Raw genomic sequence first — 18,554 nt, forward strand, 5'->3', positions numbered from 1 at the left:
CCCCCCAGCGCGATCCGATTGGTCGTGGCCTCCGACGGAAGTGACGTCACCCCAGCGCCTTCCCACCCGCCGGAAGTGGCGCCCCGCGCGACGCGGAAGTGGCCGTGGGGGAAGATGGAGGCGCCGCCGCCGCCGCGGGAGCCGGGCGGGGAGGCGGCCTTCGCGCGGCGCATCGACCCCCAGCGGGAGCCGGGGCTGAGTCCCGAGCAGCGCCGCCTCATGGCGCAGGTGGAGCTCGCCCAGCGCCAGCGCGCTCTGCGGCGACGGCTCCGCAGCCGCAACGCGCTGCTGGCGGCCGTCGTCGGGGCCGTGGCCGTAGGCATCTGTATCCTCCGGGACCGGGAGGGGCTGGAGGGCGGCCGGGTGGGCCTGGCTCGTAGCTTCCCTTACCACGCAGCCCCCTACTCTCCCAGCTTTCTTTAACCCCTGCTCCCATCGCTGCTTTTCTGACCCCATCCCGCCCATCGCCGCTTTCCTTAACTCCCGCAGACGGTTACACCTTCTACTCGGTGTCGCAGGAGCGGTTTCTGGACGACCTGGAGCAGGAGGCGGAGGCAGCGCGGGCGCGGGCCCGTGCTCGGGCTGAGGGCGCAGCGAGCTGAGCCGAGAGAGCCCGGCCCCGGTTACCCCACGAGCGAGCAGCGGCCCCCGTGGGGCAGGGTGGACCCGGAGTGGAGGGGAAGCGCCTGGCACCGGGCACGGGGTGGCTGCCCAGGCCTGCGGTGTTGTCTGGGGAATTGGGGTTCCCCTGCGAGCAGCCACCCCTCCTGGAGAAGCCAACAGGCCCAGGAATTCTGCTGGGTAGGGCAGGGGTGACTGCCTGTCACCTTCCCCAATAAACACACTGTCTGGAACCCGCATCTGTGCCTCTTGTTAAAGCAGCCAGTGGGCACAGTCCAGCTCAGGATCTTGTCACCACACCAGCATCTGCTGAGATGGGGCGGTTTTCTGGTTTGCTTTTTATCTTCTTACTCATTTGTGTTCTCATGAGCCAAGAGCAAGGACCCACATCCCGCCAGACAGACAGACAGACAGACCCTGCTTATATTGAATCCGTATTTATGAAAATGGTTTTTAGACATCGGTTCGTAACAAGGTACCCCCGCTGCCATTCTTGGTGCAGCAGCTCCGTCGCCTTACGGGGATGAGGGAGGCATCTTCCTGCTCCGCAGCTGACTGGGTCTCAGCTGCGTGGGGCGAGACGAGGGCAGCAGCAAGCGAGGCGGCTCTGGGCTTGGCCCCACGCAGGGAGTGGGGCTGGAGGGCAGCTTGGTGGCTGGGGTGGGGTTGGTGGCTTCAATGTGGAGTAAAGCCATGAAGGACGGCGGCGCCTTGAGGAAATGGGCTGGGAATGGTGGGGAGGGGACCTTGGGGCACAATGAGGGAAGAAAGCGGAGGAGAAGCATGGGACAGGGCTGCCCTCCCTCTGATACAGAGGCAGTGGCACGCTGGCGCAGGTGGGGGCCAGGCACCCCTTGGTGCGAGGGTGGTGGCCGCCCCGGGGCTGGCGCTATCCCCATGAGGGGTGTAGGGGCTCTTCACCATCCCAGGGCCGTAGGCACTTGGTTGAGGTAGTTCATGAAGTCACTCCTGGCCAGCCGGCTACTGGGGAAACACACAGCGGTGAGCTGGCTCCTGCTGGAAGCGCTGCCGGCAGCAGGATCAGCCCCTCTCCGCCCCTTACCATGCGTCCGAAGTCCTCGGCGAAGGTCACCCCCTTGCTCAGCCGCTGCTCCTGCGAGCCCGTGCTGCTGCCGCTCAGCGAGTTGCGGCGCATGATGCCTGCTGGGACAGAGCAGCCCTGAGCGGAGGCCTCCGAGCTGCACCCGTGCCCTCCCCGCTCCCCGTCCCACAGCCTCCCCAGCGCCCTGCGAGGGAGATGGGACAGTGGGGGCGGCACCTTGGGGCTGCGCCAGCTCCAGGCGCTGGAGGCTGTTGCGGCGCGAGGGGTTGAAGCTGCCCTTGGAGAGGCGTCGCTGGCGGCTGGAGAGCATGGCGGCGGGGGAGACGATGCCCAGCGGCGGCTGCTTCCCCATCCGCAGGTAGAGCTCCTCGATCTCCTTCTTCTGGGCGCTCTGCAGCAGCTGCACCTCGGCCAAGTGCCTGGGGGAGAAATGAGAGGCTGGCAGCTGAGCCAGGGCCACCAGGGAAGAGACGCCGTCCCCTCCTGCAACCTCTGCCCTGCTCACTTCTGGCGCAGCATCTGCAGCTCCTCCCAGATCTCCTCGTCCTCACTCTCGCTGTCATCGCTGCTCAGGTAGGACAAGCTGCGGGAGTAGCTCAGCCACACCTGGCTCAGCACGGCCGGTGGCGCGTTCTCGGTGCTCTCCTCCGCAGGGCCATCCCGGTCGCTCTCTGCTGGCACCACCGTCCCCTCCTCAGCCAGCGCCGCCTCGGGATCCCGCTCAGCTGCCCCCAGCACCGAGCCCGAGTCGCTGCTCGTGCTGATCCCCGTGTCGGGGGCTGCGGGCAGGGGGGAGCTCCTCGCTGCCGGCTCTGCCCCGCGCCGCTCGCCTTCCACGCTGCCTGGCACCAGGGAGAACCCAGCCGGGTCCTTCGTTGGCATCACTTGGAACCGGCCCAGGATCCGGGGCTTGGCTTCTGCAGGGGACAGAGGCAGTTGATGGGGTTGGGGGTGCAAGGAGAACACAGGCGCAGGGTGCAGCGGCCCCTCCCCACCTCACCTTCGTTGATGGTCGAGAGCCGGATCTTGGGCACGCTGGACACTGGCGACTCCGAGATAATGAGTGCGCGGCTGGGCTTGGAGCCGGGTGGCACCTGCAGGCACCCGAACACCATCAGCCGCCCCACCCCAGGCCCCTATTGCTGTTCTGAGGTCCCTCTGGAGCACCCGCTTGGTGCTTCCCACATCCCCGGGGATCCTGGTCCCATCCTTGCAGGCACTGGAACACCATCAGCCGCCCCACCCCAGGCCCCCTAGTGCTGCTCTGGGGTGCCGCCACCCACTCGGTGCTCCCCGCATCACAGGGGATGCCAGTCCCATCCCTGCAGGCACCCGAGTGCCATCAGCCACCCCCTCCCAGACCCTGCTCTGCTGCTCCTGCGATCTGGAACCTGCTCCCTGTGTCCCAGGGACTTCTCGTCTGGTCCCAGGGCCTTCTTAGAATCATACAATCACCAGGTTGGAAAAGACCCACTGGATCATCGAGTCCAACCATTCCCATCAATCACTAAACCACGTCTCTTGTCTGAGCCCAGGGCAGCACGTGCAGCCACAGCCCCGTCCCACCCTGGAGACCCTCTGCCCCCCTCACCATGCTGCTCTCCAGGCTCCCTGGTGCAGACGTGCTCAGCGATGTCACCGTTGTCCCTGCAGCCTCGCTCCCTGCAGAGCACAGTGGGGCCAGTACTGGGGCAGAGAATGGGACATTAGCCCCCGCTGACCCCAGGGTCCCAGCGCTGGCCGGGGTGGCCTTGGCCATGCTGGCAGGGTCAGGGTAGGTGAAGCGTGGTGGTCCCAGGACCAAGCTCTGCGGCCGCGGCAGCAGCTGCGGGTAGAGGTGCCCCCCGGAGCTGGCGATGGAGGAGACGGCGGGCAGCAGCGTGTGCGCCACGCTCATCACTGCCAGGGAGAAGACGTTGGCCAGGGACAGGAGCGGGGCGGTGGGGGACCAGGGTGAGCTGGTGGCAGTGGGGCTCAGGGGGCTGCTGGGGACGGGGGATGTGGGGAGTGGCAGTGGGGATGCGAAAGCCTGGGGCAGGGATGGCGGGATGGGGCTCCCAGGGGTGCTTGGGGGGGTCTGAGGGAGCATGGGTGATGCCGTCAGCCAGGAGGGAGCTGTAGAGATGAGGGGCCAGGTCTGCGTGGAGGCTGTGGAGAGAGGAGAATCATAGAATCACTAGGTTGGAAAGGACCCACTGGATCATTGAGTCCAATCATTCCCATCAATCACTAAACCTTGTCCCTCAGCACCTCATCCACCCGTCCCTTAAACCTCTCCAGGGAAGGGGACTCAACCCCCTCCCTGGGCAGCCTCTGCCACTGCCCAATGACCCTTTACGTGAAAAGATTTTTCCTAATGTCCAGCCTGAACCTCCCCTGGTGGAGCCTGAGGCCATTCCCTCTCGTCCTGTCCCCTGTCCCTTGGGAGAAGAGCCCAGCTCCCTCCTCTCCACAACCTCCTTTCAGGGAGTTGCAGAGAGCAATGAGGTCTCCCCTCAGCCTCCTCTTCTCCAGGCTAAACACCCCCAGCTCTCTCAGCCGCTCCTCTTGTTCTCCAGCCCCTTCCCCAGCTTCGTTGCTCTTCTCTGGACTCGCTCCAGAGCCTCAACGTCCTTCTTGTGATGAGGGGCCCAGAACTGACCCCAGGGTTCGAGGAGCGGTCTCCCCAGTGCCGAGTCCAGAGGGAGAAGAACCTCCCTGGCCCTGCTGGCCACGCCGTGTCTGATCCAAGCCAAGAGCCATTGGCCTTCTTGGCCGCCTGGGCCCCTGCTGGCTCATGGTCAGTTGGCACAGGCTGCGTCCAGCAGCCCCAGAGGGATGGATGTGCCTGGCCCTACAGGGCTAGTACCTGTGGGGGACCCCAGCAGCGTTGGCTGCTGCTCAGGGGCTGGGGCAGCTGGTGGCTCCGTGGGGCTGGTGAGGTCGTTCTCTGACTGGGAGCTGCTCAGCGATGGCAGGACCGGTGACTGGACTGAGAGGCTGGGACTGGCACAGCCCAAGTCTGCAGCACAGGGGCGACAGCCAGTGCTCAGCCAGGTCAGGGTGTGCCCCTTGGGACCCCTGAGCTCAGCCGGGGCCGTCACCTGCCCTGCGTGGGGCTGGGGGAACGGGAAGAGGCCACGCTGGGCTGAGACGTACCGCTGAGCGAGGACGAGGAGATGGAGCGTGAGAGCTCTGGCATCTGCAGGTCTGCCTGCTGAAAGGGATCAGGCTGAGCCCAGCACCAGGGCAGAGACCCTGGACAGGCTGAGCCAAGCCCCTGCTGGCTCCTACCGTGTCCCCACCACATGCAGGGACAGGAGCCAGCGGCTCCACCAGGCAGTGGGGCACCACAACCCATTGCAGGAGCAGGCGAGTGACCTGGAGCTGTAGGCACGGGGCTGCTCCTGCTCGGGGCTGGGGGTCCCTGTGCCCTGGTCTGCTCCCGGCTGGACACTCACTGGGCTGCTTGCGCCACGCTCGGCCTCGGGGCTCTCGGGCACCTCGGTGGTGCTGCGCCCATCCTTGCGGAGCAGGGTCTCCACGCGGTGGATGATGTCCCGGATGCGGTGGATGAAGCCGTCCCGCTCCGATTTGAGGATGAACTCATTGTGGACCTGAGGGCGGAGGAGCTGGTCAACACCCGACGTGGCCCAGCAGCCCCCACCCTCGCTACCACCTCTCACTCACCATGACAGCCGCGATTTCCTCCGGGTTGTCCCCATCCAAGTCGAACTTGAAGGTCACCATCTTGTTGTTGTAGGTCTGCAGCTGGCACTCCACCACCCGGTCGTTGTTATCGGAGATCTGTGGGTGGCAGGGCTGGCTTAGCCCCAGAGAGCATCCACCCACCCATCCACCCAGCCCCCCCGGTGCTTACGTTGGTGATGCGCAGCCTGGACCGGGCTCGGCGCCGCAGCAGCTTCCCAGACGCCCGCTTGGGTGGCAGCTTGGTGCTCTGCTCGCTGGCCGAGAGCCCCTCGCAGCCGTCACTCATGCCCGATGCCACGTCCGAGGCGTAGCTGCAGGGAGTGCCGGTGTTGGAGCATCAGCACCATCATTCCCACCCACTGCGCTCCCCACCCTGTGATTCCCACAGCCTCACCTGTCCACCGGCGAGGAGAAGCCGCTTGCGGGATGGAGATGCTCAGTGGGCAGCTGCACCGCGATGCTCTGCAGGAAAAGACAATGTGAGATGGTGCCACAGCTGCCCTGACCCCAGCCCCATGGAGCCCCCCGCACCGTGGGGAAGCAGCGTGCAGGGCGGGCGGGTGGTGGGCTGGCGGGATCCCCTGCCGAGAAGCTGTGATACGCTGGGTCTGGGGAGTCCAGAAAGCCGGAGGAGCTCAGGTAGCCATCTGTCTCGCAGTCGGCTGCGGAGAAGAAGTCATCGAATCATTGAATGGTTTGAGTTGGAAGGGACTTTAAGGATCATCTAATTCCAACGCCCCTGCCATGAGCAGGGACACCTCCCACTGGATCAGGATGCCCAAGGCCCATCCAACCTGGCCTTGAGCTCCTCCAGGGATGGGGCAGCCACAGCTTCCCTGGGCAACCTGGGCCAGGGCCTCCCCACTCCCATAGTGAAGAAATTCCTATGTCTAGTCTAAATCTGCCCCTCTCCAATGATACCTCGCACAGTCATAGAATCACAGAATCACCAGGTTGGAAAAGACCCACTGGATCATCGAGTCCAACCATTCCCATCAATCACTAAACCATGTCCCTCAGCACCTCATCCACCCGTCTTTTAAACCCCTCCAGGGAAGGGGACTCAACCCCCTCCCTGGGCAGCCTCTGCCAGGGACCAATGACCCTTTCCATGAAATACTTTTTCCTGATGTCAAGCCTGAACCTTTCCTGGCTCCGCTTGAGGCCATTCTGACTCCAGAGCCTCAACATCCTTCTTGTGGTGAGGGGCCCAGAACTGAACCCAGGATTCAAGGAGCAGTCGTGTGAGCATGGCTGGAGATGAAGGCGTCTCCCCAGCTTGCACCCCCAGGAAAAGGCTTTGGGGCTGGAGGTGAGGAGGAACACAACTGCCTCCCACCCGGCTTGCCCTGCTTGTCCCCTCGCCCGCTGCCTACGCACACGTGGCTGAGGAGCAGCTGGTGTGCCGGTAGGTGAAGTGCTGGTGCTGGTCAGCCTCTGGCTCCTCGGGCTCTGGTGGGAAGTTGCTGCTGAAAACAGAATCCCCGGAGCCGGGGGGAGCCGGGGTAGGTGTGGGGGTGCCAGGCGGCAGTGGGGACTTGAGTTCATCCAGCAACCGCAAGACCCCCGGCGGCTGCTCTGGCTCCAGAGGCGACGGCACATCCTGGGCACGCTTCAGCTTCTCTCGCTTGCGTTTGATGGCGACCACACGGTCCCGCACCGCCTTGGCCACCAGCTTGTAGTCAGCCTCGCAGACGAAGCCCAGGACAACCTGCAGGGGAGGGGGCTCGTCATGTCAGGACACAGGGACCCCTCAGTGCCCATGGTCCCTCCGCCTCGGCACCCACCATCTCCTGGGCCACCTCCTCTGCCACGTCCTTGTAGAGCTCGAAGAGGAATTCGATGGCGTTGTTGTCCTTGTACTTGCCGTGCAGCTTCTTGGTGTCATCCATGCGCAGCCAGAGCTTGAGCCCAGACTTGACACCATCGTCTTCCTCAGCCAGCTCCACGTGCACCCCCGTGTCCTCCTGGAAGAAGGAGTGCTCCAGCAGGTCCTGGATGGTGTACCTGCAGGGAGCTCAGCTCAGCACGGGGCACGGGGCCGTGAGGGGCTCTGCCACCCAGACCCCTTGCTCCCACCCCACCTCTCATTCTTGTCCATGCGGATGCAGCCCTCGATGATCTCCTTCAGCTCCGGAACTTTCACCTTGTAGAAGCTGCTGGGCTTCAGGCCCTGGGGGTGACAAGCGTCAGCGTCTCTTGTGCCGGATCCTGCCACAGCCCTGGGGTTCCCGGGCCAGGGGCTGAACCCAGGCTCTACGGGGCCACGGTGCTGCTGGATGCTCCCAAGGAGTTGTGGCCCTACAGCCCCATCACCTACAGGTGACACGTGGGGACAGAGCATCTCTGGATGCCCTGGGGCTCCAGGTTTCCACCCCAGCAGGCAGGAGCCAGCTGGGACCAGCCGGGGCAGCCACGGTGCCACGGGCAAGGGGTGGCCGAGCCGACCCGCTCCCGTTCCACCCCATTAACACTCTGGCAGCCCAGGGCGAGGGACACGGGGTCTGGCCAAGCTGTGTCCCCCTTGCCCTCAATAGGCACCGTGCCCTGGCACGGCGCCCTCGCCCCAGCCACGCTATTTTTAGCTGCCGGCACAACCTGCATGGTGACACGTTTTGGGGAGCAGCAAAGCAACAACAGCTCCCCCAGTGTGGAGAAGAGAAGGCTTCGGGGAGACTTTGGAGCAGCTTCCAGTATGGAAAAGGGGCTCCAGGAAAGCTGGGGAGGGACTCTGGATCAAGGAGTGCACGGACAGGGTGAGGGGAACTGTTTTCAGCTGAAAGAGGGGAGATGGAGATGAGATTTTAGGAATAAATGTTTTCCTGTGAGGGTGGGGAGGCCCTGGCCCAGGTTGTCCAGAGCAGTGGTGGCCGCTCCATCCTTGGAGGGGTTCAAGGCCAGGTTGGATGGGGCTTGGAGGAACCTGATCCAGTAGGAGGTGTCCCTGCCCATGGCAGGGGGGTTGAACTGGGTGGGCTTTGAGGTCCCTTCCAGCACCCCCCAAGCCCCCTCACCCCAGCTCCCACGCCCACAGCACCAGCTGGGGCCGGGGCCGCTCACCGAGGTGACCTTGCGGTAGATCTGAGCGGCGTTCTGGCACTCTGAGTAGGGGTACTCGGAGGTTGCCATCTCCAGCATGCACATCCCAAAGGCGTAGACGTCCACCGCCTCATCGTACTTCTCCTCATACATCTCCGGGGCCATGAACTCGGGGGTGCCTGGGGGCGGTGATGGGGCTCAGCACCTCTGAAGCACCCACAGCACCCACGAGCCCAGCCGCACCAGGACCCCACCTATAACGCTCTTGGCGAAGGAGGCTCGCTTGAGCGTGGCCAAACCCAGGTCCCCGATCTTGACCGAGCCGGTGGGGCCCGTGATGAAGATGTTGTCGCACTTGAGGTCGCGGTGGATGATGGGGGGTGAGCGGGTGTGCAGGAAATGCAGCCCCTTGAGGATCTGCCGGCTCCAGCGCTGCAGCACCTTCAGCTTCATCTCCTTGAACCTCTTCAGGTAGCTACAGGAGACCCACAGGGCTCAGCCCCACAGCCCAGCCCACCCTCCTCCTGCTGGGCTGAGCCCATCCGCACGCAGGTGCCCACGCAGGGCGAGTGGCAAAGAGCATCTTGGAGTCAGGGGCTCTCAGTGCTCTGCAGAAGCAGCAGAGAAATGCAGCCCAGGAGCAGCCAAGCTCCCAGGAGCCAGCCAGGGGTGCCCAGGCCACACCGTCCTTGCACTGGATGATGCCAGTGAAGCCCCTGGGTCTCCAAACATCCAGCAGTACCCACCCTCACCTCCCTGTCACCGCAGGGAGCCTATCCCCTCCCCTGTGCACCCCAGCCTGGTGGGTCCCTTCTCACGTTTTCAGGGTGCCGGATGTCATGAGCTCGGTGACCAACACGATGCAGATCTGGCCTTTGATGGATGACTTCCAGGAGTCGTAGAAGCGGACGATGTTGGGATGCTGCAGTCCCTTCAGCATCTCCACCTCCTCACTGAACCGCTGCCGCTCCGTCTTCGACAGCTTCCGCGTCTGCAGGAGCCGGTGGGGAGGTGAGAGGGGCGCACGGGGTCCCCGGCGAGCACAAGAGGGATGCTTACAAGAGACCCTCACGTCCTCGTCCCCGCTCCCTACCTATGAGGCCACGGGGCTGCTGTGGCTGTAGTGCAGAGCTGGGGTTGGACCTGCTGCCCCCCAGCACAGAGATTCACATAGGGCTCAGGCTATCCCACCTATGGTCTCACCCCACACCTCCGCGTTCCACAGCGCCGCTCCGGATAGAGCCGCTCTTCCATGGTTTGGGGAGGGATGGCCAAGGTCTCCCATGACAGATGATGCAGCGAGAAGCCCGTGTGCTTTCCTGCTGTGCAAGTCACCCTGTGCTGGGGCTGCCCATCCCTGCTCGTGCCCATCACCCCATCACACGATGGGGCTCTCCAGCTCCACAACAACCCTGGGCAGCTACAGACTAGGAGAAGTCTGGCCAGAGAGCTGCCTGGAGGAGAAGGATGTTGGGGTGTTGGTTGACAGCAACTGAACATGAGCCAGCAGTGGCCCAGGTGGCCAAGGCCAATGGCATCTTGGCTTGGATCAGAAACGGCGTGGCCAGCAGGGCCAGGGAGGTTCTTCTCCCTCTGGACTCGGCACTGGGGAGACCGCTCCTCGAATCCTGGGGTCAGGTGTGGGCCCCTCACCACAAGAAGGATGTTGAGGCTCTGGAGCGAGTCCAGAGAAGAGCAACGAAGCTGGGGAGGGGGCTGGAGAACAAGAGGAGCATCTGAGAGAGCTGGGGGTGTTTAGCCTGGAGAAGAGGAGGCTGAGGGGAGACCTCATTGCTCTCTCCAACTCCCTGAAAGGAGGTTGTGGAGAGGAGGGAGCTGGGCCCTTCTCCCAAGGGACAGGGGACAGGACGAGAGGGAATGGCCTCAAGCTCCACCAGGGGAGGTTCAGGCTGGACATCAGGGAAAAAATTTTTCCCAGAAAGGGTCACTGGGCAGTGGCAGAGGCTGCCCAGGGAGGGGGTTGAGTCCCCTTCCCTGGAGGGGTTTAAGGGACGGGTGGACGAGGCGCTGAGGGACATGGTTTAGTGATTGATGGGAATGGTTGGACTCGATGATCTGGTGGGTCTTCTCCAACCTGGTGATTCTATGATTCTATGATCTGACCAAGCCGCACTCAGACCCCTTGGCCCCCTGTGAGGAGCCACCCAGGCAAGAGGACTTGGGGGGCTCTGCAATGGTCACTGCCCACCAGCGCAGCCCCTCTGCCCCCGGGGACAGCCCAGCCCCTGTCCGGGGGCACCTCCAGCTCCCGGCACTGGGCACCGTCGTGGCAGGATGCCGGGTGGCCACAATGAGGCCTTTGTTGGGGAGAGCAGGCGGGGGAGGCTCCAGCCCAAGTTTTTCCATGTTCCTCCTGCTTGAGTTAATTAAAGTGGAAACCAAAGCCGAGTGCTGACATGGGTGCTGAGCAGAGCTGAGGCTGGCAGGGAGGACGCAGACCCCTTGTCTTGAAGGGACACGGCCCCCATAGTGCAGGAAGGGGGGAGGTGGCAACCAGACCCAGAAGGAGCTGGGTCCTGCTTAGCTCCGGACAGGAGCGGAGCAGCATCCTCTGGGACAACTCCACTGCAGCCCCAGACCCCATAAGTCCCAGCCACTTCGGAGCCTGGGGTTGTCCAGCCAGGACCCCCATCCAGCCCATGTTTCTGGAGCCAAAGAAACTCGAGCTGCCGCGGGCGGCCACCGCGCTCCCACCGCCAGAGCCGTTCTCAGCTCCTTGGCCGCCAGCCGCCATCCATCAGCTTTCGTAATATTTTCATTGCATCACAGCCGGCCCCACGGCCGGGCTGGAGCCGCTCCATAATCCCCTCTGCTTTTAACACACGCTCAGGGACCCAGCTCAGCCCAGATGAGAACCTGAGCCCTGTTGCGATGGGATGAATGGGACCTTTCATACCCGAGGAGGAAAACAGCAACCGAAGCCCCCGTGCAGCCCAGCAGCTGACTGGCTGCCCTGCCCAGCGACACGGCCGCCCTCGGACCCCCTGGCCCCCCGCTCTCCCACAAGCTTCACCGCACCCCACAAACTTGCAACAGTGTTGGGGAGCCAAGACTGGCTGCAAACAGGGGGCAAGGAGGGAGTCACGGGTGGCCACAGCTCTCTGAGGTCAGCGAGAGGGGATCCTGCTTGGAGCAGTCATGCCAGCACCCCAAACCCCAAGCAGAACCCCTCTCCAAGGAGCTTGGAGCAAGGTCTCGGGGGTCCAAGCCAGGACTGCTGGACTCCCCCAGCTCCACACCAGCCAGAGGAGCTGCGCACGCAGGAACTGGGTGCTGGGGAGAGGGCAGGGCTGCCAGCAGAATCCCCGCCGCCCGGCACCACACGCAGGGACACCGTGTCCTTCCCTCACAAGCACCTCGTGCAGGGCAGGGGAGGACGCCGGGGATGGCGGCGCGGAGCTGGGTGAGGAGCTGGGTGGCAGCGCTCCAGCCTCCTCCTGCGAGCCAGGAGCTGGCTGCTGGCGAGCCCAGCACGGCCAACGGTGGGAGCTGAGGCCAGCGCAGGAGGAGAGAGGGCAGGTGTGGTGGCCAAGAATGGCTCTTGCCTCTGTGGCGGAGGCTCATCTTAGCACGAGCAAGCACCAGCACTTGGTGCGGAGCCCGCAGCCCTCGCGGCGCCCGTGATGCCCCACGCAGGGGGTGCTGGTGGCAGCCTGGGAAAGCCCAGCTAGGCACGGCTGGAAAAGGGGGGCACGCATGCATTGGAGGGACGTTCACACTGACACCACGTGTGGTGTGGAGAAGGCACAGGAGGTGGCCTCCCTCCAGCCATCGCCACCGCACCTCCAGCTGCAGGAGGTCCCAAGCTCCCCAGCTCCTGGCACAGCGGGTGCCCCACTGCTCCTCAGCGTGGCTCTGCCCCACACTGCTCGGCAAGCTGTGACCTCGTGCACCCTCACAAGCACACAAGTGTGAACACACTCACATTTCCGAGCCTCTAGAACCCCGGCCAAGCAAATTCCCAGGTTCTCCTTCATTCATCTCCCAGGCAGAGCTCCCCACTCGCTGTGGGGCTGAGCCCTGGGTGCTGCCCTAGGGCCTCGCCAGGCTCAGTTGCAGCCCCCATCCCAACCCCAGCGCAGGCAGGATGGGCTGAGCATGGGATGTGCAGGGTTTTAGGATGAAAAGTGCCCCTCAGCTGAGGTTACCTGCCTGACCTGGGTGCGGGAGCAGCGCCCGCTGCACTTTGCCCACAGGGAGCCCAAGGGGACCCGCAGGAAAACCGCTCGTAGCCAGGTATTTGCAGCCTGATCCCGCTCTGGGCCTCTGGTTTCCTCCCTGCTTCCTCCTTCCCTGCTGCCTGCAGCACCTATCAACAGAAATAGTGCCTGGTCTAAAGCTGGAAAGCACAAACAGGTCACGGCGGGGCTGTGGGCAGGAGGCAAAGACAGACGCCGTGTTCAGGACCAGGGGGCAGCGGCACAGGGGGGACAGGCAGGTCCCCAGAGGGGTCCCACAGGAAAGCAGGGGACAGCAAAAACGACCTCCAGGAGGGAAGGGCAGGGTGAGGACAGCACAGAGAGCTGGGATTTGGGATTGGGAGCCATCACAGCAGCTGGACGAGGCTCTCCGGACCAGAACAGGTCAGGACTGAGGTCAGTTATTCATTTAGAATTGAAAGGCAATAAAAAGAGAACTGTGAAAGACACAGGACAAAGCTATTTTTAAAAGGGCAGAACCACAACCATTTTTATTTGCGGTTCCAATCCCGTATTTGTGTCACAGTGTCTGATTCTTTGCACGATTCCTGAAAAAAAACACAAACTTTAAAAAGTCTGCTTCTGTGCTCTCAGCCCCTCGTGGGACGTGGATTTTGGGACAAGAGACACTGGATAAAGGGCAGTCAGTGGGACACGGGTGGATCTGGGTGGGGAAGAGGGGGATCAGGAGCAGGGAAGGGGGAGGGATCAGGAGCTGGGAAGCAGGGGGGATCAGAGCCAGGGCTGTGCACCCACCAGCCCTCAAGGGACTCTTGCTTACAGCTGGGCTGTGCTCCCCTGCGGGGATGGCAGCGAGCAGCAGAGGAAATCCAGGTCTGCTGGGTCTCCCAGCCCTGGGATGCTAATGGGATGGTCCCTAGCAGGAGCTCGGCCTCTCTGCACACACGCCTTGCCAGCTCTCCAGGGCTCCAGCAGGCAGGCAGGGCGGGCAGTGGGGCTGGCGTGTGCCGGCTGGACTTGGGGCATTGGAGTTTCCTTGCTCCCTGAGCCCCTTTCCTCCACCTAGGAGGGTGCAGCCTCGTCCCCCAGCACCCACCTCGCACGACACCAAAGCTGCCACAGACACGGCTACCAGCTCTGTGCCAAACAGAGCCCCAGCCCCCTTGTCCTGGACTGCAGGACGGGCACCGGGGGCCACATCCAGCCCCAGGAGGTGCACGAGAGCTGCCTGACCCAGCCGGGTGCGGATAGAGCAGCAGGGACGAGCAGGACAGGGAGCTGTGGCGCCAGCTGCCAGCGCTGGGGAGCTGGGGAATGTCTGAGACTCACAGGGAGAGACGCGGAGCCAGCCAGGTGGGAATCATAGAATCACCAGGTTGGAAAAGACCCACTGGATCATTGAGTCCGACCATTCCTATCAATCACTAAACCATGTCCCTCAGCACCTCATCCACCTGTCCCTTAAACACCTCCAGGGAAGCGCAGGGCATGGCTGACTCATCCAGAGAAGGTCCTGGGCTCACCAAGGAGAGCCCTTCCCTGCCTGCAGCTGGCTGGCGCTTCAACCAAAGGGATGAAGGACTCGAATGGAGCTCAAGAGCATTTGGATGGAGCTGGAAACGTGCAAGGGAGGGAGTGCTGAGCCACCAGCTGAAGCAATTGTGCAACCCGCGAAGGCAGGCGGAGGCCAAAGACTTCACCTCCCTCGCTAAGAGGCCCCAGTCAGCCCCTCCAGAAATCACCCACTGCTATCTCAGAATCACTTCTCGCACTGCTGGGCTGCAGCCACCCCAAGGACCCAGCCCAAGGCAGCCGCCTGCAGCTGCACAAAGGTTTTAGGAACAAGACAACAAACTCGTAAGACACGTTTTTCTGTGTAAACAAGGACTTGGACCTCCCAACCACAGCAGCCACCTCAGGGTCAGGAGCCTGTTGGAGACTTTGGACTTCATCGAAACCCCTCCCTGGGGTCTCCAAGGGGAAAACGGAGCCCCGCAGCACGGCCCTTCCTGCGCATCTCTCTGGATGAGGTCAAGCCCATCAAAAGCAATAAGAAGATGGTGTTGTGGAGCCAACACCTTCACCGCTGCCCTCAGCATCCTGCTGCTGGGCTGCAGGGCGGCAGCAGAGAGGAGATGGGGGCACCACCCAGACACCTGGGAAACCACAAGGCTCCCAGCACCGAGCCCCCGGCAGCGCCGCAGAAACCACACGCAGGTGCCTGTGGACACCGCTCCAGCCAAGGTCAAGCAGCCCGAGCTCAGCAAGGTCGCACCGTCCCCTGCTCCCGACTGACGCCCAGGCTCGCCGCAGCCACGTGCGCCCCGAGCGTGCCGAGGGCTCTCGGGGCAAACCTCAGAGCCAGCTCCAGCACTGGCACAGGGATGTGTGGTGTCTGGCACCGGAGAGGGCACCTCCGCGGGAAGGGAAGCTGAATCTGGTGGGCACTGAGACTGCATCGGGGTGCTCAGCCCCAGCAGCCGGTCCTGGATCCACCTGTTAACCCCCCCGGAGCAGGGTTTGGCGCTGGGAGCGTCCCGAGGTGCTCCGTACAGCGCAGGCAGAGGCGAGGCAAATGGAAAACAGCACGTGATGGGCAGGAGAGCCAGGAGCAGCGGGGTTAGCAGGGAGCCTGGGTCGAGGCCAAGAGCCCCGTGCGCTGCCGAGGCACCAACAGCGATGGGCACAGCGAGGGGATCCCCAGCCCAGCTGCAGAAGGGCACCGGCACGCCTGGCACGGGGGACGCGCGGGGTCCCTGCGCTGACCGGGAGGGGATCCAGCCCCGGGGAGATGCTCTGAGGGTCGGGCAGCGGTGGGCAGAGGGGCTCAGTGCCCGGGGAGTTGCCCAGACTGGGGAAACTGGACAGAGGAGGGTCGATGGCCGCTGCCCGCTCCCTGCGGAGGGGCTGGGATGGACAGGGCACGAGCAGGGGCTGCAGGGGGAATGGGCAGAGGCTGAGGGAACAGAGAGGGGTCTGGGGGGAGCAAGCAGGGGTTGGGGGAGCAGAGAGGGGTCTGGGGGGAACGGGTAGAGTTTGGGAGTGGCTCACAGCGGTCTGAGGGAACGGGCAGGGGCTCAGGGGAGTGGGCAGAAGATCTGGGGTGAGCGGGCAGGGGGCTGGGTGAACGAGCAGGGGGCTGGGGGGGCAGGTGGAGGTCCGAGGGGACTGGCAGGAGCTCGGTGGAGTGGGCAGGGGTCTAAGGGGACTGTCAGGGGTCTGGGGGGACTGACAGGGCTCTAAGGGAACAGGCAGGGGTCTGGGTGAGCAGGTAGGAGTCTAAGGACACTGGCAGGGGGCTAAGGGTCAGGCAGGGGTCTAAAGGGACAGGCAGGGGTCTGGGGGACTGTCAGGGGTCTGAGGGGACTCACAGGGGACTGGGGGGACAGGCAGGGGACTGGGGGCACTGACAGGTGTCTGGGGGGACTAGCAGGGGTCTGGGGGGACTGTCAGGGGTCTGAGGAGACTCACAGGGGTCTGGGGGAACAGGGAAGTGTCTAAGGGGACCAGCAAGGGCTCGGGGGAGCAGGCAGGGGTCTGGGGGAGCAGGCAGGGGTCTGGGGGCACTGTCAGGGGTCTGATGGGACAGGCAGGGGTCTGAGGGGACTAGCAGGGGTCTGAGGGGACTGACAGGGGTCTGAGGGGACAGGCAGGGGTCTGAGGGGACTAGCAGGGGTCTGAGGGAACAGGCAGGGGTCTGAGGGGACTAGCAGGGGTCTAAGGGGACAGGCAGGGGTCTGAGGGGACTGTCAGGGGTCTGGGGCGACTGTCAGGGGTCTGAGGGACCAGGCAGGGGTCTGAGGGGACTGTCAGGGGTCTGAGGGGACTGACAGGGGACTGGGGGGACTGGGGAGGGCTTGGGGGACCAGCAAGGGCTTGGGGGAGCAGGCAGGGGCTCAGGGGAGCAGGCAGGGTTCTAAGGGGACTGGCAGGGGTCTGGGGGGACTGGCGGGGGTCTAAGAGGACTCACAGGGATCTAACGGACCAGGCAGGGGTCTGAGGGGACTGACAGGGGTCCGCGTCGGTACCTGCAGCTCGCACCACGCCACCTCCACGGTGGTCTCGGTGTCCAGCCCCTTGTAGACGGTCTTGAAGGACCCGCGGCCGATCTCGACGTCGAACTTGAGGAAGCGGCCGTCGGGCGAGGTGGCGACCGCCCGGGTCTCCACCTCCTCGCTCTCGGTCTCCTCCGTCTCCCGGCGCCGTCCCGGGGGCGGCGGGGACCCCTCCGTCGGCTCCAGCTCCGCCGAGGGGCGGCGGGGCCGGCGGGGGTCGCGGGGCGGGGGGCGGCGGGGCCGGGAGCGGGGCGGGGGCCGCCCGGGGGGGCCCGGATCGGGCTCGGGCTGCGGCAGCATCGGGGCAGCCCCGCGCCGCCCGCCGGCCCGCAGCCTCCGCCGAGCGCCGGCAGCACCGGGAGCCCCGGGAGCACCGGCACCGCCCCCCCCGCCCCCCACGGGCACCGCCCCCCCCCCCCGCCCCGACGGCGCTGCGGCTGCGGCTCCGGCACCGGGAACTGGGTACTGATACCGGGTACCGACACCGGGTACCGGCACCGGCACTGACACCGGGTACTGATACCGGGTACCGATACCGGCACCGGCACTGGCACCGGGTACTGACACCGGGTACTGACACTGGGTACTGATATTGGGAACCGGGTACTGACACCGGGTACCGATACCGGCACTGGCACTGACACCAGGTACTGATACCGGGTACCGGGTACTGATACCGGGTACCAATACCCGGTACTGATACCCGCACTGGCACTGGCACTGACACCAGGTACTGATACCGGGTACCAGGTACTGATACCAGGTACTGGGTACTGGTACCGGGTACCGATACCGGCACCAGCACTGGCACCGGGTACTGATACCAGGTACCGATACTGATACCCAGTACCAATACCGGGAACCAAGTACTGATACTGGGTACCAACACCAGCACCGGCACTGACACCGGGTACTGATACCGGCTGCCAATACCCGGTACTGATACCGGGTACTGATACTGGCACCGGCACTGGCACCGGGTACTGATACTGGGAACTGATACCAGGAACCGGATACTGATACCGGCACTGGCACTGACACCGGGTACTGATACCGGGTACCGATACTGATACCCGGTACTGATACCAGGTACCAATACCGGGAACTGGGTACTGATACTGGGTACCGATACTGGCACTGGCACTGACACCGGGTACCGATACCGGGTACTGATACCGGGTACCAATACCCGGTACTGATACCGGCACTGGCACTGACACCAGGTACTGATACCGGGAACCGGGTACTGATACCCGGTATTGATACTGGCACTGGCACTGACACTGGGTACTGATACCGGGTACCGGGTACTGATATCGGGTACCGATACCTGGTACTAATAGCAGCACTGGCACTGGCACTGACACCGGGTACTGATACCGGGTACCGGTACTGATACCGGGTACCGATACTGATACCTGGTACTGATACCAGGTACTGATACCGGGTACTGGTTACTGATACCGAGACTGGGTGCTGATAGCGGCACCAGCATTGTCACCGCTACCAGGTACTGATACCGGGTACCAATACTGGCACCGCCGCTGACACTGATACCGGCACCGCCACCGGTACCAGGTACTGATACTGAGTACTGATACTGGCACTGCTGCCGACACTGGGTACTGATACCGATACCAGCTACTGACACCGGCACTGCTGCTGACGCTGGTACCGGGTACTGATACTGGGTACTGATACTGGCACTGACTCCGATACCAGGTACTGATACCGAGTACTGATACCTGCACCGCACCGGCACTGAAACCAATACCAGGTACTGATACCGGCACCAATAGATACCAGGCACTGATACTGGCACCAGAACTGATACCAGGAACTGATACTGGGCACCAATACCAGCACTGGCAGTGATACCGGCACCAGAACTGATACCAGGAACTG

The 18,554-nt window shown here is 63.8% G+C and overlaps 2 protein-coding genes across 2 annotated transcripts; one reads left to right on the top strand and one right to left on the bottom strand.

The window, feature by feature from the left end:
* The first annotated feature begins 75 nt into the window (after positions 1-75).
* On the top strand, positions 76-854 carry COA3 (cytochrome c oxidase assembly factor 3). Its single transcript, XM_069877324.1, has 2 exons — positions 76-325; positions 490-854. Exons 1-2 carry the CDS (start codon positions 115-117, stop codon positions 600-602), a joined length of 324 nt encoding a protein of 107 aa, XP_069733425.1. The 5' UTR covers positions 76-114; the 3' UTR covers positions 603-854.
* Positions 855-1,051: 197 nt separating this feature from the next.
* Positions 1,052-16,949, bottom strand: WNK4 (WNK lysine deficient protein kinase 4). Its single transcript, XM_069876695.1, has 20 exons — positions 16,623-16,949; positions 9,232-9,404; positions 8,668-8,888; positions 8,435-8,592; positions 7,459-7,547; positions 7,162-7,381; positions 6,755-7,085; positions 5,906-6,036; positions 5,769-5,836; positions 5,544-5,685; positions 5,354-5,470; positions 5,125-5,280; positions 4,823-4,880; positions 4,533-4,685; positions 3,276-3,832; positions 2,685-2,778; positions 2,190-2,601; positions 1,901-2,103; positions 1,685-1,782; positions 1,052-1,602 (listed from the first exon to the last, which is right to left on the bottom strand). Exons 1-20 carry the CDS (start codon positions 16,947-16,949, stop codon positions 1,585-1,587), a joined length of 3,726 nt encoding a protein of 1,241 aa, XP_069732796.1. The 3' UTR covers positions 1,052-1,584.
* Positions 16,950-18,554: the final 1,605 nt, after the last annotated feature.

Source organism: Phaenicophaeus curvirostris, chromosome 26 (assembly GCF_032191515.1).
Source record: "Phaenicophaeus curvirostris isolate KB17595 chromosome 26, BPBGC_Pcur_1.0, whole genome shotgun sequence".
Classification (NCBI taxonomy): Eukaryota; Metazoa; Chordata; class Aves; order Cuculiformes; family Cuculidae; genus Phaenicophaeus; species Phaenicophaeus curvirostris.

Coding starts and splice junctions, on each gene's coding strand:
- COA3 (XM_069877324.1), top strand. CDS start 115: ATGGAGGCGCCGCCGCCGCCGCGGGAGCCGGGCGGGGAGGCGGCCTTC. Junction 326..489: donor GGCCGTGGCCGTAGGCATCT/GTATCCTCCGGG, acceptor TAACTCCCGCAG/ACGGTTACACCTTCTACTCG.
- WNK4 (XM_069876695.1), bottom strand. CDS start 16,949: ATGCTGCCGCAGCCCGAGCCCGATCCGGGCCCCCCCGGGCGGCCCCCG. Junction 8,889..9,231: donor ACATCCGGCACCCTGAAAAC/GTGAGAAGGGAC, acceptor GGTCTCCTGTAG/CTACCTGAAGAGGTTCAAGG. Junction 4,686..4,822: donor CTCCTCGTCCTCGCTCAGCG/GTACGTCTCAGC, acceptor CCTGTGCTGCAG/ACTTGGGCTGTGCCAGTCCC.